The sequence below is a fragment of the Nesoenas mayeri genome (assembly GCF_963082525.1).
Source record: "Nesoenas mayeri genome assembly, chromosome: 2".
In the NCBI taxonomy this organism is placed as follows: domain Eukaryota; kingdom Metazoa; phylum Chordata; class Aves; order Columbiformes; family Columbidae; genus Nesoenas; species Nesoenas mayeri.
Genome location: NC_137543.1, coordinates 121,988,342 through 122,016,332, shown reverse-complemented (window position 1 = coordinate 122,016,332; position 27,991 = coordinate 121,988,342). Strand labels below are relative to the sequence as shown.

The following is a 27,991-nucleotide window of genomic DNA, read 5'->3' as shown; positions in this document are numbered from 1 at the left end:
TGTACTTGCAATAACCTTTATACACAATCAGGAAATCAGAACTGAGTAAAAAATTTTGTGCCAAATACTCAAAAGGAGATTGGTAAGTGAAACCAATTTCAAACAAAAATAAATTTATTTAAAATCTTACACAGTAGAATTCCTTCATTGCACAAATTGAAGTATGAATCATATTGATGCCTGTCAAATAATACATTGCTTAATAAAAAAACCTCTGTGATGTGGAGGTGGGGAACCCCAAAAAATCACCTACATTCGAACTAGATTCCATATACCTTATGTAGCCACATGAGAAGTGTTTGCTGCTTTGTTATTACACAGGTAGTTGGTTTTATCGGCTGAAGCCTAGTGACTTGGATTTGTTTTATGCATATTGGGTTCTGTTCTATTACTTTCCAAGAGATTGTACTCCCCTGAGTCAGCTGTGTTCATTGGTCAGAATAAATTCCAGCATCTGACACCATTTCCATTAATCACAGACAAGCCAGTATACGTGAGCAAGATAATCAAAAGATAAAAAACAATATGTGGCGAGTGGGAAACATTATTTATGTATGCTGTTCACTAATACAGCAGAAGGGAGCTGCAAGGCATTTTTTAAACTTTGATAGACAAACTGAAAGCAGAGGAGAAAACGGGTATCGTATGAAGTTCTTACTCCAGAGGGGAGGAAGGCTCTGGAGCCACACAGGTCGTGTAGCACCTCGCTGACACTTCTACTACCCATCATTACTGTGGCTGTGGTATCATCACAGCTTCCCAATGTATTTGCAAGCAATTTTAACATAATTTGCTACTAAACAGCTGTGAAATTAATTTTTATTACACTGATCTTAAGCTGGACCTGTGAAGTTGAATACTTCACCCACCCACACATCGGTAAATAACATATTTAGTATTATCTTCCCACCCATTACAAGTTAGGTATCATCTAAAATACAAAGCATTTTTCTTCACCTTACTGAGCAGTCAAGGCATTTCACTTAACCCCTTCGTACTAAGCCAGAAATGAAGCAGAGCAGTTCAGAAAAAAACAAAACAGGCATAAATTGTATTTGTCCAAAACCAGTTCTTGACCTTAAGAGGAAAAAGAAAAGTACTTCTTAGACACCCATAATCTATAAAGCAGACAGTTGCAATTCAAATAGCTCTTAGTGGCATACTAAAGATACCACAAAACCACTTCTTATGTAGATCAACAGTGCTACACCACCTAATCCAATTAAATTAAGGCTTTGTGTCTTAAAGTAGTAGCCTTCACCACCACACAAATAAAAAGTCATGGTTCTGGTGCCGTGCAAAGGAGGCACCGTGAGGATCACCGCGCTGAAAACAGGATGGTCCGCAGCCCGCACCGCCGCGCGCACAATTCACTCACTTTCCTACAGCGGGAACTGAAGGAAACGAGCTGCACGTGCAAGATTCACAGTGTCCAGCAGCATCACTCATCATCCTTTGTAATGCACAATAAGGCCCAAAATGGTGCCATATAAGCTGGATAGCCTAGGAGTGAAGTCTTCTCTTGCCACTAATCAAGATTTTGACCAAAAAAATACCTTACCTTTCTTGGCTAAAAATTACTTAAAAATGCATTTCTAAACCAGAGGAATCGGAAAGTTAATTGAAAGGGGGAAGGGAGAGAGAACGCAATTCTTCATTTTATGTCTTACTCCGGAAAAACAAAAACCCACACAGTTAAAAAATAAGCTCGGAGCTGTTACACATCTTAACATCAGATACCAAGTGCTTTCTGGATAACATACAAATAGCAAACAAATACCAAACTGGATTATTTTGTTTTATTCCAAGAACTCACTCTTCAGTGTCATATTTTGCAAATGTATGTAATTTGCAATACAAGACTATCTAGGCCCCGTGCTAGATTTCTTTATATTTACATTATACCAGCACAGCTTTAACTTCAAGAAACTTACTCCTGATTTACAGCAGAGGAAGACTGGGCTTTCTGTTTCAGAACTAAAATTCAAACCAACAAAACAATCCATGACCATTTCAGGCAATTTGTTTTCCCTCTTTAAAAGTTCAAGCATTAAGGTGCCTATTCACAACGATTCTAAAAAATGCCTCAGATCATTCTAAAAACTCTTTTAACTCTTGTGCAGACAGTTTTGATTACACTGATCCAGGTAATCCGCTGGACAGTTTAACAAGGTGGTTTTATTTTTCATTTCCCAAAACACATTCTCATTAGGCTTTGGAGGACTTGGGAATACCCAGGAATTATCTTCCAGAGAGCTCTTTCCATAAGAATGGTGTTCCTGAAATGGTTTGCCATCGACTGGAATGGGTCTCTCATCTGTCCATGCTTGTAGAGTGACCCTTTCAGAGGGGATTCTCACATCCCTCGGCAGAGGGGGAGACACAGCATTGCAGAGCACTCGATCATTTTGTGACAGTTTTTTATAGACTACCCCAGATGTCAAATTCAGCTTTGAGACGTTCAAGTCGACACACTGTACTGGTGCAGTACAGGCAGCTGAAGAAAGAAGATAAAAAAGATTTTTAAATTACATTCTCTAATGCATTTTTCATACACTCCAAATATAGTGCAGTATATAGCAGCTATGTTAAACCCCGTGTTTTCAATCTACACATTTTCAGACTGCATCTTACTTCAGTAACTAGTTAAAAGTTACACACCAAACATAGTAACCTCCTCAGTCTGATTTTCCAAGATGAACCAGAGATCCTGAAGTCGTAATGTCCAAAATATACCCAACATCAAGGAAACCTCCCAGTTCCCACTTAAATTAACTGAGGAATCTTTCTGACAAGACTGGAACAAATGCCAGAACACAGACGATTTTTGTGCGCTTGGAGAAACCCACCAGATTCAAAACAGGGCTTACACAGAGCACGCTTCTTATTCTACTGATTCTTTTAACAAGTTGTGTTCCCAGCCTGCCAAGAACCCGAATTCTCACTGTCCATGAAGCAGTAAGCGGGAAACACAAGGTGTTTGTGAGTTCTCTGTGCTCCACTACTGCCTGACCTCAGAAAGTAAAGCAACAGACAGCAATGATCAGCCATCTGAAATTCCAGGGGGATTTTAAACCAAGCGAGGGAGGGGAGGATTTTGAAATGGAACAGCATCTACCTGAAAGGAACAGGCTGCGCCTTCAAAGCACATCTGAGCAGATGGCCAAATACATCCAGGTCATTTATTGTAGTGAAAATTTACATAAACATGGAATGGGAGTAGATTAATGATTCCCACAGTTAAAGAAACTCATTTCTTATGGGTAGTTTTCTAGAAAAGCTATGAATCTTAAGTATAAACATTCATTTGTAGCTCTAGTGCTTAAGGGACAGAAAGAAGAGCCAATATCTTGGTCAAAGAATACAATCTCTGTTTGTCACAATAACTTAAAAGGCAGTACCCAATTTGTAAACATCAGCCAAAAGCACGTTCCAGTAGCCCAAGCATCATATCTGAAAGACACGCGAAGGAACTGGATTTGGCCTCTTTGTGCTGACACGTGTAAAAAGCAATTTGAGGTCTAAAGACCTTTAGAAGTTCAAGAAAAATGGAATCCACTGAAAATGGATTGAAAATGTAAAAAAAAAACCCACAGGCAGACACACGTTTGTTGAAAATACCTCCATACATAAGTGACAGTTACGCAGAATCTGCACGTTAACCAATAGTTAACATCATACACACAGCAATCCATACATTGTGTTCTGCAGAGCTGACACACCTCTCATAGTCACAACTAGTTTGTATATGGTATTTTACCACAGCTAATACTACAAGTATAGGAAGTGAAAGTTTTAAGTCAATTGTACCAAATTTTGCATAAGCCAAGATGTTTCTATAAATGTAAGCGCAGATGTATCTGCATTGCATTCGTGTGGCTGACAAGCTAGGTAAACCAAAAAAAAAACCAACCACCCAACCACCCCCCAAAAAAAAAAAACCACCACAAAAAACCAGTTTTCATTTCTGCTGGACCTGAAAAATGACTGAAAAAAGCTTACAAAGCAAAAGGCAAAAATCCATTGTTTCCCACTCCATCAATAATGGCTTTTCCAGCTGTGGATGTACCACCTCATTAGCCACTGCAGAAAGTCAGACTGTTCACCAGGTAGGAGAAGAGAAAACTCAGTACTTCCGCAGTGGCAAGACAGGTAAATCCAAATTAAAAACCAGGACAGAAGGATACACGATCACATCAAACCTTAACCGACTTAAGGATTAAAACCTCATTCACTTCCGAGTTTCTCTGCTGAAGCTATTTCACAAATGTGCCTCAGAACTGTAGGAACATGGGACTCATGTGGTAGCAATTTGTATATCTAGTACACTGAAGTACTAGAGAGAGTTCAGAGAAAGGTGATGAGGCTGGTGAGGGGCCTGGAGCACAAGTCCGATGAGGAGCAGCTGAGGGAACTGGGGCTGTTTAGCCTGGAAAAAAGGAGGCTGAGGGGAGACCTTGTCACTGTCTACAACTACCTGAGAGGAGATTGTAGCATGGAGGGTGTTGGTCTCTTCTCCCCAATAGCAAGTGACAGGACGAGAGGAAATGGCCTCAAGTTGCACCAGGGGAGGTTTAGATTGGATATTAGGAAAAAATTCTTCATGGAAAGGGCTGTCAGGCATCGGAACAGGCTGCCCAGGGAAGTGGTGGAGCCACCATCCCTGGAGGTGTTTAAAAGCCAAGGTTCTTAGGGACATGGTTTAGTACTAGAGTTAGGTTATGGTTGGACACGATGATCCTGAGGGTGTCTTCCAACTGAAATGATTCTATGATTCTATTCTATTCTATCCTGTGAATTTGATCAAGCCTACAAAACACGTTGGTAGGTTATCAGCTAAGTACTAGAGAGTGACTGTTGATCACTGCTGGCCATGGCCAAAGGCAGGGATTGACCTGGAGGTGAATCCCATTTTTTCCTTACCGAGCCAATCAAAGCTTTTTGTCAACAAAACATCTTGATCTTGTACCGGACAGGGACAACAGAGACTGTCACCATCATATTGTAACCAAGCTCACTGTCTGTCACCCGCGTCTTCTGTATTCCCAACACAGTAAATACCACAGTGCAAGTGAGCAGAAAACAAAGGAAATAGATGCTGCCGGTAAACAGAGCAGTAGTCTGGTCCCACCAAAGGGGCATTTGGCTTGGGAGGAACATACGTGTGAAATGGAAGACCCACCTGATGAACACAGAAATTATATAAACTTTATGCGGAAATTATTTTCCCCTTAATTATTTGCAAGGTAGCATCAGAAAGAAGGCATTTTTGCAGCCTCACTATTTGACATTCAGAAAATGTCATCTTGCGAAGCATTTTGCTAGAAAAGGCAACTTTTCTGAATGCCAACATAAAGAAATATGCAACCCTGAAGGAACTGCAGTCTATTAAGTTCAAATTTTTAAATGTTGCCCAATTAATACTTCATCCATTCTATACTGGGAAAAAAGGACTATGTTTGCAAAAAGATTTTTTTTTCCCCCTAATATGAAGTAGTTGTGGTAAAAGGTCAAATACGAGTAAACTTAACACCTCAGCCTTGTGCACATAAGCAACACTTGACTGAGAAAAAAGCCACAAGGGGAACAGAATACAGTACTGAAGAAAAAACACATCAGCAACACCTTTATGTGTGAAGTTGACCAGTATGAGACAGAAGCAAAAGCAGAAAATGGGTAGGCTGGAACCACAATATAGCCGAGCTTATCAACTTCAATTGATGAGATTCTGGTAAGATATGATAGCTGCTTTCTTTTTTAAAATGGTACAGCTTGAATCAAGGGTTTGTGTTTGTAAGGTCTGTTATTGCAAACGCTGACTTGCCTTTCTTGGTCGCTGTTGGGTGTGTTTTCAGTTTCCGTAGAACCTCAGCTTGCATTTCGCTCACTAGACGCAAATTCGACATTTCTCTCTTCAGTTCCCAATATGCTTGTTGCACACTTCTAAAACAAAAATGTTTTTAAAGTTAAATACTTGCCACCTCTAAAGCACCTATATGCCTATTAATAGGTTTATCAAGTGCTAACTGTTAATAAATTGTTTCTGCCTGACATACGCTGCCAATTCTACTAGAGTGCCATAATTCAAAATGCACCGAGCAGTACTGATAATTATCTTAAAACTGATGGATCTTCGTATATTTTGGCTCTTGCATATCAGTATATAATGCATTATACATTAATATACTAGATGATGCTAAGATCCCCAAACGGAAAGACATATGAAGCATATTCTCCAATTTCATTATTTAAAACTAAGCATCTTACCATAAAATTAATAATCTCCAAGGAACACTTAAAAAAATACATTAAATGGACACCAGACTGCAAACAAGGTAGAGTATTAACTTTGAATGGCTTCTGATAAATGACACACATCATATGTTATGATCCTAGTGTTAATTGAGCATAGTTTTAAATATTCAATCCAAATCAGTAAATCAGTATTTGGGTCTTTACACCATTCATTTTGCTACAATGAATTCAGACTAATACCTGAGATCCAAACTGAGCACCCACACAGACCAAACTAAAATATAAACCACACTGTTTCATATTCAAGTCATCGAATATGTTATGACACTGCCTTATCAAACAATGTAAAAAATAGCAACACAATTCACTCTCTGATAAGACAGCGTAATATGAGAAACATATTTAGCAACAGCAGCACTGCTCTAACATTGAAGTTTCAGGTTATTTTTAATAGCTGGTAAGAAAATCAATTAAAAAAAAAACCCAAACAAACAGGAAAGTCAGCATCACCACGTCTCTTGCCAAAAAAATCAAGCAAAGGGTCACTGAACATCTCATTTACATTGATTAATAGTTTGCTTAGTGTTCAAACACATAAGGATGCAATTACTTAAACATTATGTCAATGATTTAATGTTTTGGGGGTTTGCTTGTTTGTTTTATTTGTTCTTTGGTTGGCTGGTTGGCTGTAGGGTTTTTTGTTGTTGTTTGGTTTTGGTTTGGTTTTTTTTGGTTGTTGTTTTTTTGTTTGTTTGTTTGGGTTTGTTGTTGTTTTGGTGTTTTTTGTTTGTTTTGTTTCATTGTTGTTGGTTGGGTTTTGGCTGGTTGGTTTTAATGCTTAATATTCTACCAAACCACATTTTTTCAGGACATGTATCACGGATGAGAGTTTTCAGAATATTTTTTCTTTCTTCACTATATTCACCTAAAAGACACTTGTTTGAACACAGTTCAGTGCCTCAAACTATTGCTGTGGTGACTAAGAACGATTAAGCTATATAACAACTGTATCTTCAAGCATGCATGTATACAGATTTCTGTCCCTCTAAAAGTGCAACTTAGGATCAGTCCTGCATGAAATTTATTAGACATGAACGTGTCCAAAAGCACTTTGAGAAACAGTTATTATTTAGTTCTGGAAATTAACACTGAAAGAGTTCTCTTAAAATGAAGAAATTAAACTTTCTTTTATGAACAGAAATATTTCCCCAGAATACAAAAATTCCAAGACTGCTAAAGAACAGAGGAAGCTGAAATTTAATAGGTAATGTATTAGGTATCAGCAATTCTGACAGACAGAAAGTTAAATTTTTTCTAAAGTTTTATTTCAAGAAAGCCTCTTCACTGCAGAATCCATTTGGCTCTTTGAACTTCCAAGAGATGACAATTTTAAAATTAAGTTGATGTGGCAAACACACTTCATTTATTCATGTGTTTCAATCTCAAAAGTAAGATCAAACAAACTTCACTTATATCAAACTAGAACTGTCCAATATTTTAATATATTTATACATACAATGGCAAATATAAGAACAGCTTGGTGTCTGCCACCAATCAGAAGGAAAATGCTTAGATAAATTTTGTAACGTGCATTCAGTGTTTGTAAAATCATCTCTCAAAGGGATGCAGGTACCACAATTCCACTTAAATCACACAGAGTGTATTTTTACTCTTTTTGTGGATACTGACCTGGTATGCCATTGCAAGGCCTAATTTTCAAGGCATTTGCAATTGAAAACCAAGGATTCCACGTGCTTGGAAGCTTGCCCTATACTGCCTTCTAACATGTTATTTAACCTTGAATGTAGCAGCCTATCTAAATCTACAACAAAGTACATTTGCAAACCAAGAAGTCAGATCTGCAGGTTGCTGACAAACGTGAAATAATTACTTTCCAATAAGTTAACTAACTGCCAATGCCTCCATCTCCCGTAAACAGCAGGATTGGTTGCTACAACAAATATTTTGTATAGAAGGTTTTTCAAGTATTTTTCCCACAGATTTTTGGAGAGTATACGTTGCCCATTCATTATGTATGTAATATTACAACAAACACTATGGTGTACATATGCTAATGCAGATGGTTGCCACCTGAACATCACTTTGTGAAATAAATCTCCTCTGGAAGATCAAAAAGATCTGCTTTACCTTGAGATAATGCATTTTTTTCAGGCATGTAGGACTGTGAAGCTCCAGCAGAAACCACAAAAAAAAGCATTAGCTAGCTAGCTATCCAGCCAAGGTGACAGGTGGAAGTATAATTTGTGTATAGTGTGTGTAATATTATCATCATTACACCAGAGAACATATGAAAAGAAAGATCTGTGCTGTTCTCTTTCAGTGACTGGTTCCCTTTCCCATCTCTTCAACAGCCAAGTAAGCACCGAGGTACATGAAACAATCTGTCAGTGTGAAGGACCACTCTTCCCTCTTGTGGAAAATTGTGTAAGTACACAAAAATAAGCATAATTCGGTATAAGAGATGCAGTTAGTATTTCATTTCTGCACAAGAGAACATTTGGGAACTTCCATGCATTCATGAATTATTCCTTTGCAGAAAGAATTACAGGGTATATATTCTTTCTAATGCAGCACATACTCAAGAGCGGGTAATATAGGAGTTTATATCATAAGCAAAATTATTACTTGAATGGCTGCAAAATGAGAACAAATCTTACTGATATGTTAGTATTTTTCTCAAAAATTGCTACTAATTTTTTAATATGTCACACAATGGCTCCTCAATATTGGACAAAAAATACTTTAAAATGTCTTCTAGCAGAAATATTTTTGTACTGTGCTAAGTAAGAATGTATGTTCCAACACTAAGCAAGAGATCTGAAACCACCACCTATGCAAATACAGAAACCTCCCCATATGTAGAATGAAGATATTCTATAGCTGGGATGACACTTGGAAATTTATCTAGCACATCCTCAAGTCAGCTAAATATTAAAAAGCGAATTTTTAAATCCAAGAGAATTTAACTTTCATTTTCTGTAGAACACTCTGAAGACGGAAATGTTTTCTCATTATCATCCTGGACTACTAAAATATCAAAGTAAAAACAATTCCAATGACCTTGTTAAATCAGTATACCTAGACTTGAGATTAGATTATGTAATTTGAAATAACATTTTTGAACAGGCTGCAAGAATAGCCACCTGTTCAAATAACTGTCCCTCAGTAAACTAAAAATGAAACATGAAAGCCACTTGATTTCCATACCTCTGGATGTCTTGCTTTTGAAGGAAGTCGCCATTTAATGGATTTTCTTCTTGAGCCTGGTCCTGCATAACAAAGTGAGAGGAAGATAGAGAAGGAATGAACATATGATTTCAGATCTTCTATCTGAAAATACTGCAGTGAAACTACAAGTTCACTAATACTAAAATTCAGAAGTAAAGTAGTCTTCGTTTGTGTTGGCTGCAATGGACATAAAGACTTCTACTAAGAATTTCCACTTTAAAATGCTTGAATTACCTACTTATATGAAAGCATTGCTCAGCCACCACTGAACTCACTCTCTCTTATTTTAAAATAGCTGAGCTCTCTGAATTTGTGATTCTTTGAAAAGCAAAAATTGATAAAGGCTTTTGACTTCCATCAAATAAAGAACAGTCTTCTCTTGTTCTTTCCCTGCCCCAGTATACAAAGACCTTTAATTTAAACTGTTTCAGTGTAGATTTACATCCACAAGTTATTTTTATGATAGAACGTAATTTACCTCAAGTCTGAAAAACTGCTTTAAATTGTACATACAAGCAGCCCTACTGAAGTTAATGGGACTGTTTAAAAAAATCGAACACTGATCTTGCTTGGTTAGTCCTGTTTCTGTTAGACCCTCACCTGTGATGAGTTCCCATTCACATCCCTTTTCCATGTTTCCTTCCTATTATCGCTCCCTCAAGCCACAGCTGTTACGAATTTGGTACCTGTTACTGTCGCTTCATAGTAGCCCATATACATTTCAAGCAACTTGTCAATATAATGTACACATTGCATCAACTACAATGCAAAACCCGAATATCTAAAAATAGAAATAAAAAATATACTTGCCTAAGGTAGAAAAACATCTGAAAATGCTGACTACTGTAATTAAAAACACTAATAGTGAAAACGGCAACTGGGTTTGACACAAATGCTGACTTGTCATTGTCCACTGATCACATTTCCCTATATTACGCCTGACAGTTTTTCGCTCTTCTGAAGACCTTCCCACCACCACCCATCAGAGATTCAATTTCATCGTTCAAAAAACTAACAGTTGTGCTGTACCATCCCACATTTGAAAACCCGTACGTTTCTATTTCCTGTATTAAGCAGTTACCACAATCAAGAAGCAGCGATATTTGAAAAAACAGCTGTTCCTTGTATTTGTTCTTTGCAACAAAAGCTGCTGGCATAAGCATTATTTAAACAGTGGCACATCTAGTCCTTACAACTGCTATTTTAGTCTGTTCTGTCCAGCAACACTCATTCTCACAATACAATCTGTAATCTTCAATTATTTATACAGTTGTTCCTCTATTCTATAGAGCTACCTGAAGGCATCAGAACTGCATACAAGTTACAGAACACCTTCAGAATTTACAAGATATTGAATATCCCTAAAATAATTCCTGATAACAAGTGAAGACAACAACGGAGCATAAACGAGTTTAACAAAACACCTCACATGCCTTCCAGGTAACGCGCTGCATCCCCATCTAGTGGAAAAAACACAGACTAAACTTGAGACAAGACAATCCATGCTAAGCCTGTCTCAGGTAAGCCTGTCCATGTAAGCTAGGAATGTGGTGTGACAGCAGCAGATCTGTGGAGAGGCATTCAGAGTTGAGACCCCCCACCACCCCAACTATAGACACTTTGTGGGCAGCAGGAGAGGAGGACATGGCTTCAGGCCTGCTCTGGTCTGGTCCCTGAATGCCCAGGAGAGGTTGAGGTGCATCTTAATTAGTTTCATCCAAAAGGAATCCAGTTCCCGTACTTCAGACTGCTCTGTAATGCGAGGCACAGTAGGCGCGGGTGATTAGGAGATTTGCTTCAAAAGTACACTTCTGTAGCGATGTCAATGTGCCCATAAGAAAATGTGCCAAAGAAATATTCCTAAATTAAACCAAATCTTGTTTGCAGGCAGGGTGATGTCCATGGATGATGGATTCTTTACATACCCTGAATATTGTCCCACTCAAATACTAAGTGAATTAAGATTACATAATAATAATTATTAATGACCACAAGGAACCTAAAATAGTCTGCTTCTTCAAATAATCACACATAAATCATTTAAACTTATTGCAATGTGACTGCAGAATCCTAGAGACTGCCACTGTACCCTCCATCACAGCTGAGATGTAAAGCAGTAAGCATGCACCAGACATTTTTTTCTTTAAACTTAATGCATTTTATTACTGTTAAGCTATTTTCTTTTTTGAGATCCTACATTACACCACCGAGTCCCTCAAAACAGACAGTTGCCCCAGAAGTGGCAGGGAAGGGCACCAGAAGAGGTACTCTCCTGACAAGCTTCATGTGACTACCCTAAAGAAAAGTTCTAGAGCTCCTTAAAGTTCATAACGTATTTTAACATAAGCATTCTACTGCTGTCATTAAAAAAAGAGAGACCGGGTTTTGCCCAAACTTTCTATGTAGTCCAGCCCGAGACAAATGCCAACATAGAACAATTGATGTGAACTTACAAGAAATCATAAAGCTTGATTTTCTGTTGTTACATTGGCTATGGCAGGGAAATCTCACCTATGTAGAATCATAGAATATCTCAAGCTGGAAGGGACCCATAAGGATCAAGTTCAACTCCCTACTCCTTGAAGGATGACCTAAAATTAAACCTTATGACTAAGAGTGTTGTCCAGACACTCCTTGACTTCTGACAGGCTTGGTACCATAACCACCTCCCTGGGGAGCCTGTTACTACTTCCCAGAAACAAGACAGCCTATGAAAATATTTAAGGTTAATTTTACTAGGATGTTCATCTTTCACTCAATTACATACTTTATATCTCTGTGTTTACCTTTTACTTTGCTTGAACATGGTATTTAAAATTATCAATGCAAAAATTCCTTAAAAATAAAGGTACCTTCTGTTTGGATTTTTGCAACTCATTTCTGAGACTGTTGCACTCTTGCTTGAGCTTTTCTAGATCCTGTTCTAGACTATGCACTTTCAGGTCACTGTTCAGCTTCTCTATTTCCCAGCTGGACTGAGTACAATTCAGATTTTTCATCACTGTAAAGAAGACAAACAAGAAAATCATATTTCAGTCTCAGTTCAAGGAATATAACTCAATATGTAAGGTTTTTGTGATTCTGTGTTTCACCTCCACCAGCCCTTGCCCTACAAAAACATTACCCTGTACATCCTGAAGAAACTGCATTCTATGACAAAAGAGAGAGTAACACTGGAGAAGTTATTGGCAGAGAAGTAGTCTATTTGGTGATTTTCAAGTACAGAGCCCAAATTTCCAGGAACGCACTGGAGATTTTACATGAAGAAAAAGGCATTAACAGCATAAAAAGGCACTGGAAATACAAAAATCTGTTAATGGCAAACATGCATGATATATAAACCAACTTGCATACTTCTTACATGCTTTGAAAACATGAGCCTTCTCCCTCTCAGATTTATATCATTACATAATTTATCATAACCTTTCCCCAAGTTTAATATCAAGAAGTTCCAAACAGAAAACCAAAAGATACAATCAAAATAAAACGGTATATCTTAGTAAGTCTTGTAAGACAGAACAAATTTACATGGTCATTAGCAAGAAGCAACCCAAGACAATCCCAGCATTGAATCAGTAGCAGGATGCTAGTTTGACAGGAAGAAAAGAAAGAACATGACCAGAAGAAAACCCCAAGTCTTTAACTGCTTGTAACACTCATTTCCAGGTTTAGCAGTTTAAACAAGCTTAAGCTGCACTGATTTTTCTTAAACAAGGTACTCATAGCCCGTTTACAAGTACAACCGATTATTAAGTAAGGCTTGAAATCATCACATTTTCAGAACTTTCCTTATAGACTCTGCACTTCTTACCTCCTTAATCCATATGGTCCTCAACAATGACACTACTACTAGTACCTGTGGTTTGTTCTTCTAGGTTTAAAAACTTGTGCAACTGAAGTAGTGCATTACATGCTTGAGCTTCTCTTGGAAAGTAATCCAATTCAAGCACAGCAACAGTTACAAGTGCCCTGCAAATGACTGCATTTGTACAGAGTATGAAGTCCAGTCCATATCTCTGCCTTCATACAGATGGCATTTTCTTGCTCTCTTTTCCTGTAACTATATTAATAAAGACTAGTTTTTTCTTCCATAGTGTTTTATTTTACATACCCGTCTTCTACATAGCATTCTTTACAATAGCAATAACAGAACCTGGATTTGGGCTTTTGGAATTGCCAGGGTACACTGCTAGTTTCTCCTTCCTGTTTCCACCGGGCTCTCTACAAACAGCATCTTTCTACATTTCCTCCTCATCTCCCAGCCCTTTAAGTAACTGCTGTTAACTGCAGTTACTGCTGTACGACATCCTCTGGTACCTGTCATATCAACACATCTGCAGATACCAGAGGAAGTGGTACTGACTGGATAGTGTTCAATACTTGAACAATTACGTCCCCATCCCACTCAGAGGAAGAGGTGGTGGGTCCAGAAATGTACCTGACTAGCCTATTAAAGGCTGTGCACATTCCTCATATTATAAGTAATCTACAGTGGAAGAAGAAAACAGTCTCAGATCTTTACCATGGAGCTCCTCACTTACGGTAATCTAACATGCACGTCGCCATGTACAAGAATGAAAGCCATACACAAGCTCAAAGGACCTCATTGCAGAATACTGCAGTATAGATCTCTCTTACCTACCCACTAGAGAGAGTTAAACCTCTTCCTGCCCTGAGATCCTGATATCGCCACTAAGACTAGTCACTATACATTAAAATGAAGTAACCAAATATATACCTTGTTGAGTTTCCACTTCAGTTCTTAGTTGTAACAGCTCTACTTCTTTAGACTGCAACTGTTCATTCAAGGTTTTCAAAGACTCCGCACTTTCTTTCATCTGTTTTTGGGGGAAAAAAAAAAAACCCACACCAAAATATTTGTGAAGCTTTTTTCTATCACGTTTGATAATTCAACTATTAAAAAAAAATGAAAAATATTGCTTTGATTTTTTTTAGCATTAGCCTAGCCCAGTAATAAAGCTGAGATACTTAAAATTGTTATTTGTACATAAAGCAGTGTCACGTACTTAAACAATCTAAAGAAGTGATAAAATACCACAGATCTCCAGCAAGTAAAATTCATTCTACAGCAAACATTTACTAACTATGTGGTACTTATATAACATGCCTTTAAGTGATTACTTGAAAAGGCATACCATTTTATCCAGTTTGCTTTTCAGATTATCTCGGTCAATGCAGGCCTCTCGATAGGCTTGGTATGCCTTATTTACTTGCTCACGTCCAACTGAACTGCATTCCTCTTCCAGCCGGGAGCCAAGCAGCTAAAAGTTTAACAGACGTAAGAAACAGGAAGTTTTGTATGTTATACTAAGAATGCAAACTTTTAAAAGTGCAATAGTATAGCCCACAACATTAAAGTAAAAGCATTTTTTTTTTTTTTACTTTAGAAAATAAATTGATCAAATATATTGACACGCACAATCATTTTTTACAGAGAACCATTTACAAATTCTGCAGTCTCCAAACATATGTAAGCTTGCTAATTTACTGCTATGAGTATTTAAAAAACCATCCACAAGTCATGATTATTCACACTGGCAATCCCTCAGTCATGTCTTTTCCATGCTCTGAAGATGTACAAACTGCTTTATTGGAAAAAAGAGTTTTAAACACATGAAGATATAATACACAGAAAATTCAGGGGAAACTGAACATAGTATTTTTTAATGATGCATAATTTAAACAAATATTTTTTCAATATATTTATGTAAGAAAAACCAAAGTAGAATTATCTAACAAATAACTATTAAGTTCCAGGTTCACCAGTATCTCATTGCCTGCTAAGGCAAAAGACAAGCAAGGGGGAACAGGCACTGCCAATCAGACTATCAGAAAGTGGAGAGCAGAGTTAAAATGCATTCAGTATTTTTAATAAGACAGCAAGAGAAGTCTTAGATCAAATTACATCTGTTCACATAGAAAGGTCTTGTTTTAGCTTAGTAATGAATTATCCTTTTCATTCTGTTTATTCTGCACACTGCAAAAACATTCAGTGTGCCTAATGTAGATATTTGCAACACATTTGTATATATTTTCTTAAAAATTAAGAGCCACAAAAGCCCCTCAAAAATCAAAGAGGTGACATTTATGTATCTACCTCAAATATCTCTGTTCATTTGAAAGTAAGTATGGGAAAGCAAGCCATAAAGGCAGGAAGCTTCTGCCCTTTCCTTCTTGTATCGACCCTCACAACAGGTTTACTACTCATTTTAAGTTTTGTCCTATATATTTTCATCCCCCAAATAAAGCTGTTCAGATAGAACATAAGCCTTACCAAATTTTCTGGAAGCTTCCATAAACTTTGAAATTTAAAATTGAAAAGCAGTAACTCCCTGTGTATTTTTTACCATGCAGGTATCCTACCCATTAACTGAGACTGAAAGGTAGTTTTGTTATTCTCAATGCTCCTCTCTCATAGAAGCATTTTTCTGGTATTCACATAATAAACCAAAAGTTTTCTCTATAGAAAACAAAGTATCATCTTCAAGACAATTAAGCTGAACCAGGCCAAACCAAAAGACAAGACTAAAAGGGACTGTCAAGGTCAAGACCTGTTTATTGTGATTTTGAGTAACCGCGTAAAAGATGTTACACTCAGCATGGTTCAGAGCATATTCAGTCTAGAGCTCTACTTCCCACCCCCATCAGCCCCACAGGACCTTAGATAAAGAAAGTGCTGAGAAAGTTTTGCTTTTTGACAGAAGGTCAATCCTGTCAAATTAGTCACCAAGAATTCCCGAGTAAGTGTTTCAAAACCGTTCTGAGCGTGACTCAAATTCTTCATTCCGGTGCCATAAAATAATACATACTTTGTAAGCTTTTAATAGTCAGTAGCACATACTTAGGACCAAGTCGTAAGAAATGTCTCGGCTTTAACTCTAGGATCTGTCTTTCCATCTTATATTAACAGGAAAGCAAGCTATCAAAGGCAAGACCTTCTGCAGCACAAAGACACTCACTACTGAACAACGGATATATGTTTAACTTGGGGAGAAATGCATACACCACAGTCTACTTTTAGTTTGAATGAACTTTGCTAGACTAAGGCCATGAGAAACCACATACAAAACAAATTCCCAGATTCCTTTCTATTTTAGAATTACTGCATTAAAAAATAGCCAGCTAACATCTCTGTGTTAAGCATTACAATTTTGTATTTCATATTTGAGACTGCTATTAGCTAGACCTAGCTAGATATTAAAAACCTATTTTTTCCTTATTCCTTCGGTACGCTGAGCCCCAGAGATTCTTTTGACAGACAATTCCTGAATTCTGACAGTTTATAGACTTGACACCTCATCATTCAACAACACTAAGTCACACGTGCCCAAGTTAATAAAGACCATAAGAGGCAGATGAAACACGGTAATGATCCAATGAAACTACACATCTTTCTGAACCACAGTGTCTTTGCAGGGCACTACTGCATCGCATCACATACATGCCCAGTAAGAATCAAAAATCCCAGTATGATGTAACTAGACTACCAGAGGAAGAAACTGTGTTTCACTTAAACAAATAAAACAATTTACCAAAACTTTTAAATTTGGAAATGATTTTAAGTACATATTTTAAATACTTAACCATCTGCTGCGCCATCCAGCCAGGAGCAAAAATGTTGCTGCTGCCAGAAGCTGGTAAATCAACTTTTTTCTTACCTTCTCTTCTAGAATTCTCACTCTTTTTTTTAAGAAGGAGTTTTCCTTCTCTGTCTCCTTTAGTCGTTTCTTGATATCTTCATATGCAGTGACAAGTGCGAAGTGCGAGGCAACAGACTCATCTCCACTGTAAGATGGAACAGGAATCTCCCTGTCTCTCTTATGAGTGTTGTCTGCTTTTTCATGGTTCAAAATACAGATGTCATCCTCTACCAGCTCCTCCATGACAGCTGTTAAAAAGACAGATATGAGTGCAAAATTTTCACAGAGACAAATTCATCAAGAGTCTCAAGTCTGAAAACCTTCCAAAATACTACTGCAGGGTGTTTCTGTCTAAGTATGACATAACTGAATAATTAGGAAATATCTTGCAGAAAAATAATGAAATCCTTTTTACATTGAAAATACGCTGGTTAGAAAGCAAGCATCCTTCCCTGTTACTTGAGAAAAATGTTTTCAGTATGCATCAGACTTATGTACCCCCACATTAATTTTTATTAAGACTTAACATCCTAGAATGTGACTGGTACCAAATATTTCAGCTCCAAAGGAATATCATAGTAAGAGTTTTTGCAAGCCAGCACTGAGCAGTAAACGAGATTATAGTTGCAAGAAATCTACCAACTACTGTGGTTCCTGAGCACAAGTACCAAATTTCCTTCATTCTTGAATGCAAATCTTCATTCTTTTCCCAAACCCTAAAATGGAATCTTAAGGTAAACTTGCATTAGTCCTTAAAGAGGCTGCATGAGTAGATATTCTTCGCTTGGTTACTGTAGAAAACATCCTGCTGAACTATTACACTAATTCTTGACTGCGAATATGGTAAAAATGAACACATACTCAATAACAGGATCTGCCTCAACACATGTGGATAAAACTGACAATAACCTCATCTTAATGTTACTAGTTACCAGGAACAAGTTCTGGAGGTTGATTTAAAAGCAAACAAACAAGAACCTGCAGAAAACCCAAAACCATCAGTAGGGGAAAAACCCACAGTCACAATCGCTGTCTCTTCTGTGTATTTGCTATTTAAATTCCAACTAGATTTCCATTTCTTTAGTGATACTAAGAGGTAAAGGGAGCTTAGCTATGTGGTCAAATTTCTCTCAGTGTGCTAGCAATGGGAATGCTACATGGGCTGCAGCATGAAGAGCTGTTGTACAGCTACAGCTGAACAATGGTGCTGTTACCACATTTGTCTCAATTTGCTTCAAGCCAGTTAGACAATGTGATAAAAAACTGAGACAGCTCGTTTATACTAAATAGACAGCAACAGAGTTGCAACAGTGAAAAAAAAGACAAAAAAACTACAAACCAAAACTGAAGTCCTTTTAATGGTTATCTTCAGGAGGCAAACAGATGCCTTGTATGCTGTTTGATGTTCTCTAGCAAAATGGGTCACTTAAGCATCCCTTGCCTGTTGCTCTGCCTCATACTTAAGTAAAAAGAGCCTCACAAAAAAGGTTTGCTTTTCATTGCAAGAATAACTCCATGCACAAGGTGACCTTGACTAAAAGCACTACATCATTTAAACTGCATTAACTGCCTGAAGGAATTGCTCATTTTGCCTTCTAAGATGAGCATAACATACCAGCTTTTCCTACCCCGTTTTACCAAGAGCTCTGCAAGTCGTCACCCACCCCATCAAATTCCAAGTCTGCCTTCTCAAAGCAACACATCTCCTTTTCTCTGAACAGCAGACTCAAAAGTCATTAAAGAGGCATCACAGCTTATTGTTAACTCTTGAAGAAAGCAGCAGATTAGGTGACCTTGTACACAGAATCGGACTGGTTTGGGTTGGAAGGGACCTTAAAGACCACCTAGTTCCAACTTCCTGCCATGGGCAGGGACACATTCCACCAGACCAGGTTGCTCCAAACCACATCCAGCCTGGCCCTGAACTCTTCCAGGGATGGGGCATCCACAGCTTCTCTGGGCAGCCTGTTCCAGTGCCTCATCACCCTCATGGTGAAGAATTTCTTCTTCCTTACATCTAATCTAGATCTACCCTCTTTCAGTTTAAAGCCATTACTCTTTGTCCTGTCACTACACACCCTTGTACAAAATACATTTTTATCCCCACACTTTCCTATGGCTCCTGAACTTGACCATCATATATTCCCTGTTTCTTGCACACATCAGTTCCACCAGGAGACAGAAATAAGGGAAAACGGGAAACAGCATCAGAAGATGAGACCATATTTACTACGCATTTTGCTAACTAGATACTAAGCTTCCAAAACGAGACCTTCCAAGATAAGTAAGACTCGGCATACATAAATACTGTTTTATAAATTCAAGTACACACTTCTCCTGCACCTATTAGGAGGAATAGTTGCACTAACTTTTTTTACTTGAAATATCTTATTTAGTTTACCGGATTATTCAACTCTGATTTTTTAAAGTAGCTCTCTAAGCCAGCACTGGGTGCTAGTTAGAAGATAGGCACAGAATTTCACATAATTCAAAGGGGCTTGTAATACATGTTTTTCGAAATTTCTACACACAACCTAAGCGTTTCAGAAAGAGCCAACATACACATTTTTTACTAAACTTATTGGATACTAAGTGACAACAAACTACCTACAAAACAGAAGTCTACTTCTGCTATGACAAGTGCCCAAATCAGACACCTTCCTCTTGGCTCATTCCTTTAAAGAACAGATCTGATGATTTAACACCTTGGAGGGCACAGAGGCAACACCTTACACAGGCTTACATGAACTAAGTGAGATATTCAGAAGGAACTGTACAATTTAAAAACTTTTTACTTTAGTGAATAAAAATAAATAAAATTATCATAAAACATCCTTCTCTGTACTGGAAGCTCAACAGCCCGTTAGGAAGATAAAATCACCACAATATTCACAGTGTATATACTTTATGTTAAAGGATATAATGAAAGGTAAAAATAAAGTATTAATAAACATCCATGCACTGCATTACACTGCTAAGACCACAAAAAAGTGCAGTTGTTTCAGCTTTACAAGAAACACGACTCAGGTCACTGCGGCCGTCGTGCCCAGCAACACAGAAAGAAAACTGAGACTTCAGACTGACTTCACTTTCAAAGAAATGCACAGATATACATAAAATTTAATTTAAATGCCACTGGACACCAATGTACCCAGAATTTTAGATCATCACATGAAGGAAATATAATAATACAGTATTTAGATTACTTTTAAGTTTAGCATAAGATCACTTCAAAAAGCCACAGCATAGACACTCAGAAAACAAAAAGCTGTTTGTACTTTGAGATTTGCCCATAGCTCTTGAAGGACATTTCTACTTTTGGAAAGGAGCACTGCTTTTGAAACCAAAAGCATCTATTCTTCACAAAATAAAAGCCACTATGATTTCTAAGAGATTTCTTGATGCTATTATCAGCCAATCTGAAAAGTCTTTACATATTTTGTTCTAAATAGCTCCCAATTTTCTCCCATAATAGTTATTCTACAAAACCACGCAATTAATTGGAAAAAATTCAACAAACAACTTCAAAAATTGTAACAAATTTATAGAAGAAAAAAATCCTTTTATCAAACATCAGGTAATTTTAACAGTTAACTCTGTTAATAAACAGTCTGTTCCTGTGCTTACTAAATATTCATTTTACTTCATGTTTCAAAAAGTTTCAAATCTCAGTCACAAAAATGCTATGATAGTTTCCTAAGAAAAAAAGTGCTGTGACTTCTGTATTGGAGGGATGCATGATGACTCAAAAGTAAGTTACAGTATATGCACCACTAACCATAGCAGTACACCTTAGATGAGAATGAGTAAAAAGTCACATTAGAAAAATCAGAGCAGCACTGCTAAATATATCTAAATAAATCAACACAACCTAAAAAATAAAATGAACAAACAAACAAAAAACTATGAACAGTTTATCTCTATGCTGCAAAAAAATTACTGCAGTATTTCCAAGAAAAAAAAAAATAAAATGCAAAGTTACCTCTCCAGCACCTGCAAAGCCCGTATTAAAAGGCCAATGAAAGATAAAAGCTCATGTAAGAATAAAACCTGGCTATCAAACAGAGTAAGATCAGCAGTTCTATAAAGGTCATGGTGAAATGCACAGTTCATCCAGCTAGTTGTTGTGCTCTCATAAAAAAAAAGAACAGAAAAGAAAAAAAGGAGAAGGAGAGGAGAGGAGAGGAGAGGAGAGGAGAGGAGAGGAGAGGAGAGGAGAGGAGAGGAGAGGAGAGGAGAGGAGAGGAGAGGAGAGGAGAGGAGAGGAGAGGAGAGGAGAGGAGAGGAGAGGAGAGGAGAGGAGAGGAGAGGAGAGGAGAGGAGAGGAGAGGAGAGGAGAGGAGAGGAGAGGAGAGGAGAGGAGAGGAGAGGAGAGGAGAGGAGAGGAGAGGAGAGGAGAGGAGAGGAGAGGAGAGGAGAGGAGAGGAGAGGAGAGGAGAGGAGAGGAGAGGAGAGGAGAGGAGAGGAGAGGAGAGGAGAGGAGAGGAGAGGAGAGGAGAGGAGAGGAGAGGAGAGGAGAGGAGAGGAGAGGAGAGGAGAGGAGAGGAGAGGAGAGGAGAGGAGAGGAGAGGAGAGGAGAGGAGAGGAGAGGAGAGGAGAGGAGAGGAGAGGAAGAGAAGAGGAGAGGAGAGGAGAGGAGAGGAAGAGAAGAGGAGAGGAGAGGAGAGGAGAGGAAGAGAAGAGAAGAGGAGAGGAAGAGAAGAGAAGAGGAGAGGAGAGGAGAGGAAGAGAAGAGAAGAGGAGAGGAGAGGAGAGGAAGAGAAGAGAAGAGGAGAGGAAGAGAAGAGAAGAGGAGAGGAAGAGAAGAGGAGAGGAGAGGAGAGAAGAGAAGAGAAGAGAAGAGAAGAGAAGAGAAGAGAAGAGAAGAGAAGAGAAGAGAAGAGAAGAGAAGAGAAGAGAAGAGAAGAGAAGAGAAGAGAAGAGAAGAGAAGAGAAGAGAAGAGAAAAGAGAAGAGAAGGCATGCTCACAAATACTTATTTCTCTATCCAAAGCTCTATCATGATATTAAAGCAAGAGATAGAACCACTTAAAAGACAAAACCTTACAAAATGGAGTTATATCTTTAAGAAATCCCTGACTACAGCTGTAGCCTTTAATTTTACTCCTTAAGAACAATAAACAAAATCTACTTTCTCCAGCATTATATTACATCATTTAAAAAATATGAACTGTAAGCAACAGTCAACTAAGTGTTCTCTGACAGAATACATGCATTAGATTATTCCAGAAGTTACTATTCCTCAAATCTGGCGGTCCCAGAAAGTCTTCCAGGATGGTTTACCAAGTTCAGCCACAGATCTCTGCCAGTGTTTTACCCTGTTCTGGTTCCCCAGTTCAAAGCTACACTTATGCGCGCTGCTGCGAATGCCTCTGAGCTGTCACTCTGAAGCACCTGAGCGAATACTGGTCTCCCTGGAGTTGTAATTCATGAGATAATCTGTACTAGAGAAACCAGTTAAAGATTTCCCACTAAAATATGTAACGTAATAGACAAACAACTTAATGCTACCTTTTTTTCTTTTTTTTAGAATGAACTGCGCATGAAACAGCCAATTTAAAAGGACTTCAACATTTACTTCCAAAAATAAATGCATGAAATGAATAGTATCAGTGTCTGTATTAAATAATTAATTTTTAAAAAATCTGAAAAGCCAAATAACAACATGAATACAGTGTTGACAGGACATAGTACTAAGTTCTAGCAGGAGTAATTATGTCCCCTGTTCATAAGCATATGAGTTCGAAGAGATGGCAGTACTTCAGTTTTCTTTCACAGAGCTCAGACAAAAATGGTTCCCAGAAATCCCTTCTGTTGTTCACTGACATTTAATGTTGGTTAAAGAACAGCTTTAATATATTAAATATCTTGATGTTTTCTCATTTTTTGCTAATGGAGAAATACAGCTTTTCTCTTCATAGAGCTTTATAAATATTAGACATTAACACCATGGGAGGTAGCTAAATATAAAACACATTTTATGTAAGAGAAACACGGGATGCAGAGGCTCTAACAGCAAGCAGACCACTGCAAAAACAGATTTCTGCAGTTTGAAATACTAATCTTATTCTTGCGTCAGGAGGAGATATAGTAAAAGCAGGATTACATTAATTTTTCCCTGTATCAAGCAGACTCCCATTTTGCCCCCTCTTCTGATTTGAAAGAGAACAGAACAGTTTTCAAAATATTTCCAAATGTCAAACGCAAATAATTTCAAGAGGATATTTTCCTGATATTTTCAAGGCTACTGAGAGCCTTGTTTACCTTCCATACTTGAGGGGTTTGACTTTATAATGGTATTATGAACAGTCTCCAGCTGTTAATAATGAGTATAATTTTTGTACTGGCTTACCTTGCCTTACATAAAAGGGTGTATATATGCATGTAGTCACAAAATATTAAATTCAAGAAATGCCTTTGACTCACAGCAATCCTGAATGAGTTGCAGTCCTTACTTTAATTTCAAAAAGTACAGGGTTTTTTTTCTTTTTTTAAAAGACAGCACAGCAAAGAAAAACTGAATTCCTGCAGTCAGCATCAAAAACTCCACACTATGGAGTATACGACACATGATGCTAAAACAAGCAAAACTTCCTGTCTCCTTAAGCATCTCTCATTTTGCATCTCTCCTTCAGAAATTGTAGGTTCTCTTTGATTCTACTCGTGAACAGCCTGTTCTACAGAGAGAGGCAATCGCTTTTTACAGATACTTCCTCCATTTTTAGAGCAAACAAAAATTTGCATACACGCATCTCAGCAGCTCCTAGCTTTGGCCACTGCTTATCCTTCCATACAGACAAAGTCCACAGCCCTAAAGCACATACAAGGGCAGAGCCCTGCAGCCTCAGCACATGTGGTGCTCTTTCAGACACACGTCAGCACAACAGCTCCATCAGACCTCCAAACTGCTTTCATTTTGCTGCCTCCAGGAAATGGAAAGTCACTGATTCTAAGCTCACAAGCCAGATCACTGTGGTTCACCTATCATGAACATCCAGGTAAACTCCAGGAGACAAGCAAAATCTCCTCAGGTACAACTGGCAATTTTTTTTTCAATCTCAAGCTTCCCACAATATCATCTACTCTCACAAAAGCTAGAAAAGTACTAAAAATCCCTTTTTATGACAACGGTGCTTCATAAATTTTACATTCTCTGAACAGTTTCATGCTCCAGTATCTTCATCACTAATTTGCAAACCCTGTGTATCCTCAATATAATGTATTCAATTTGCTTTTCTGTGGATGCTGTCACAACAACCACTTTCCCTGACAACCATTAGAAACGGAGAGAGGCAAAAAAAGAAGTTGGAGTCAGTTAAATATTGTCCTCTCAGCATCATATAATCCTGTTTATTCAACTACTAAACTTAATCTTGAAGCTAATTAGAAGCAGTACTGTCAAAGAAACACAAGTAGGAACAAGATGGTTTATGGCTGTTAAACCTTCCTAGCACCAAATGTAAGTATATTCAAAGGTTACTGAAGAACCCATATGTTCTCATGCTAACACTGAAAATTATTTTAATACACACTTTTTTGGTGTTCATTCCTTCTCATTTCAAAATGTTTATAAAGAAGAACTACTTATGAAAGCTTAGAGGGGTTGTTTTGGGTTATTTTAAATCTTCTTTTGTAAAATAAACAGTAGGTCCTACCTCCCACTCAACCCAACCGTCAGATTAATTAATGTGCGATAAGTTCACAAGTAAAGTAATAAGGTATTATGAAAGCCTTGTATAATTGCATTAACTTTTAATTCAACTGGAAACACACCTCACCTGTTACAGCTATGAAAAGGCAAGTTAAACTGAGTCACACTGATGGCCCTTGGTCATCCTGCAATTCACCAGCATGAAGTCTGAAGGTTTTAAAGCCACAACTGGCCAGGATGCTAGATAATCTCATCTAGGCTCTCTTTTCCAAAAAAAGGTTGGACTAGATGATCTTGTTTAGACAAGGTTCTTAGGGACATGGTTTAGTGCTAGAGTTAGGTTATGGTTGGACATGATGAAGCTGAAGGTCTCTTCCAACTGAAATAATTCTATCTTTCCAGGTCCTTTCCAGCCTGGGCTGTTCTATGATTCCATATTCAGGTTTACATCTCATTATTTCAGAGAAACATTGTCATTTGAACACCAGTTCCTGTTAGCAGCTTGTAAGGGAATGACTTTGAATGTTCAAGTTACTTAAGCGTAACTTCTCAAAGTTCATTTCTTCTCCTCAAATGTATTGTCAAATCTTAGTAGCATCTACCATTTTATGCACCAAGAACTCCACATAAAAATATTATACAATCACATAAATAATTGTTAACTAATGCAATTATAGTATAAACATATAACAAAGACATAAGACTGATTGCAAAGTTGATTGTGGATAAATCATATGCATATGTGGTCTCTAAAAGTCCCCCTCAGCAGAACCCACCCTTGGCATCTCCCAAGCTAGTTACCTGCCTGACTCTTGTATTAATCCTGTCATTTTCACAAACTGGACCTCACTGCCAATGTAGCTGTTTTATTGAATATGGACTCTCTATCTGGACTTTCTCTGTCTAGAGAAGACCTGTGAAAGACTGGAAACATGTATCAAAAGGTAAATCCACACTGCATTTTATCCCATTAACTTCTACCTTCTTGCTTATTTTCTTCAAAATCTGTTCTAAAGAAATCAGATATTGACAGCACGTCCAATAACAGGTCTGCACTTTTTCACGGGTAGTTTTCACTTTCCTACTTTCCTAAGTGGGCATTTCTCATTAACGTTTTCCAGTCATAATGCACTATCTCCAATTCAATGCTTCTACTGATATCTGAAGAACAAGTGTTACTGGATTTGCAGTTTCATATACAGTTTTTCCAACACTGGGAGATAAACTCATTCCATTTCTCCACCCTGCATATATCAAATACAGTTTGCTCATGTATTTGACCTGAAAATTTCTTACTTTCTCCACCTTTTAATTATCACATAGAAAATAAGACTATTTGCTGAAATTTAGGCAATCTTAAAATTAACTCTGATTTATTACCCATTTTTGCTGCACAATATCACTTCATCCATTTGCTCTTTTAAAGAACTTTTTAATCTTTAATTTTCTTTCTAAAACATAACCTATCTTGCATCCTGCCACTGGTCACTTCATACTTTCCTAAACTGTAAACTGTAGCATACAAGGACTGGAGGAAAAAAGTAGTTTTTTTAAAAAGTGTGGGGATTTTAGGGGAGAGGTGGCTAAAATCCTCATATAATCTGATCTATAGTTCACTCAACCAGTGTTTGCTGCCTTCTGATTTTACTTGGAGTTGCTGGCTCAAAAATTGTTCTTTGGATTTGGGGTGACAGTCTCCTACTTGTTACAGTGCAATCATTTGATGAACACTTCTACCACAAGTTCTCCTATAAAATACCAGTTATTCAAAGAACAAAATGTAGTAGTAATGCTACACTTGTTTTGGTTTCTATGATAAAAATTCCTGGATATACGTGCTGACAGATTAACTGGCATTATCAGCAGTAGTAGCATTTGAACGCACACCCAGACCCAGGAAATTATGAAATGTTTCCCCATAGTCCAAATAACACTTCTCTGACAATGTCTCAGAAAAGCACCTGACCTTTGGAGCCCAGATCAGACTTGACTGTTAAGACACTAATCCTCCTCTCACTCTGCTTTTTCCAGGGCTGGCTTCCAGTACGCTGATGTTACTGCATGCACACAGTGTTAAGACAGCAGGGCAATTAAGAGGTTCCCTGGGAAATGTAAAAGCTCCTAAAACTACTTGCTGGAACAGTTTTACAGCCCAACTCACTCTTGCTTAGAAGTTGCTGGGAGATGGATTTGTTCAAGGAGATCAGAGTATTTCTCTACCAGGTGAAACACCGGGATTTAAAGCTGTGTTTTTTTGAAAGCTGAAAGCATCACAAGCATAGCAGACTATCTCAACACTCACTTGTACTCCCTTCTTCCCAACCAACACGGCCTGCAACGCTTGTACAAGGTGTTCCAAAAACAAGGACCCAATTTCAATTACGTAGTGGTTCCAAATTGTGTCCATCTTTTGGAAACACACTGTATTACAGTCCGCTCCAGTATTTCATGTTCCCATGTTTTCTCATCTTGTGCCGACAATAAACCTACTTTGCTCATTTGCTTGGCCACATTCCCCTGTTCTAACACACAAATCGCTGCTCAAAGATACGCACGTTTTCACCTTCATTTAGTGTGGTTTTTAAACCAGTTTTATTGCCTGAGACTGGTTAGCAGTACTTTTAATCGACGCCCACCGTCCCTCAGCGGGGATGCCTCCATGACATTTCACCCGCACAGAAGCGGCCAGAGACGCCACGCAAGCCCCCGCCACCCCGCTCCTCCTACAACAACCACCATAATTTTTAAAAGAGAAACTAAATATCGGCCAGAGCCTCCTCAGTCCCCAGGAGAACCGCTCCAATCCCACCGGGTGCCGGGCACGGAGCTCCCAGCAGCGGGGAGCAGCCCCCGCCGGTCCCCTCCCCCGCGCCGGGACCAACCTCTCCGGGCCTTGCCCGGGCCTAGCGGGTCCGAAGCGGTCGGTCACCTCAGCGGGGAGGCAGCGCCACGGCCGCCCCGCTCTCCGCCTGGGCCCCCTCGGCCTCCCATCGTCTCCGCCCCGCCAGGGTGCCGGTACCGGCCTCGGCCTCCGCGGGAAGTCCCCGGGACGCCGGCCCCGCCCGCCGCCTTGCGAGGAAGTCAACAAACGCCTCACATGACGCAGACCTCGGGCCTCCTCCCGCTCCAACGGGCGCTCGCTGCTCCCGGAAGGAGAGAGGCGGCCCCGGCGCCGG

General features: G+C 38.5%; 1 protein-coding gene across 2 annotated transcripts; it reads right to left on the bottom strand.

The window, feature by feature from the left end:
• Window positions 1–96: 96 nt before the first annotated feature.
• AZI2 (5-azacytidine induced 2) lies at window positions 97–27,964 on the bottom strand. 2 transcript variants are annotated; one of them, XM_080364283.1, is made up of 8 exons: window positions 27,698–27,964; window positions 17,184–17,413; window positions 14,661–14,786; window positions 14,243–14,342; window positions 12,357–12,505; window positions 9,484–9,545; window positions 5,825–5,940; window positions 97–2,497 (listed from the first exon to the last, which is right to left on the bottom strand). In XM_080364283.1, exons 2-8 carry the CDS (start codon window positions 17,406–17,408, stop codon window positions 2,109–2,111), a joined length of 1,167 nt encoding a protein of 388 aa, XP_080220409.1. In that variant the 5' UTR covers window positions 17,409–17,413; window positions 27,698–27,964; the 3' UTR covers window positions 97–2,108. The 2 variants fall into 2 exon arrangements, with proteins under 2 accessions (XP_080220409.1, XP_080220408.1); XM_080364282.1 differs by having other exon boundaries at window positions 5,825–5,943; window positions 27,698–27,962.
• Between the last annotated feature and the right edge of the window lie 27 nt (window positions 27,965–27,991).

What these genes read in the sequence shown, in the direction of transcription:
- AZI2 (XM_080364282.1), bottom strand. Translation starts at nt 17,408, where the DNA reads ATGGAGGAGCTGGTAGAGGATGACATCTGTATTTTGAACCATGAAAAA. An exon ending in TGCAAAAATCCAAACAGAAG is followed by an intron (nt 9,546 to 12,356) that starts GTACCTTTATTT and finishes TTTGTTATGCAG; the next exon opens with GACCAGGCTCAAGAAGAAAA. An exon ending in CAAAAGCAAGACATCCAGAG is followed by an intron (nt 5,944 to 9,483) that starts GTATGGAAATCA and finishes TTTTTGTTTTAG; the next exon opens with AAGTGTGCAACAAGCATATT.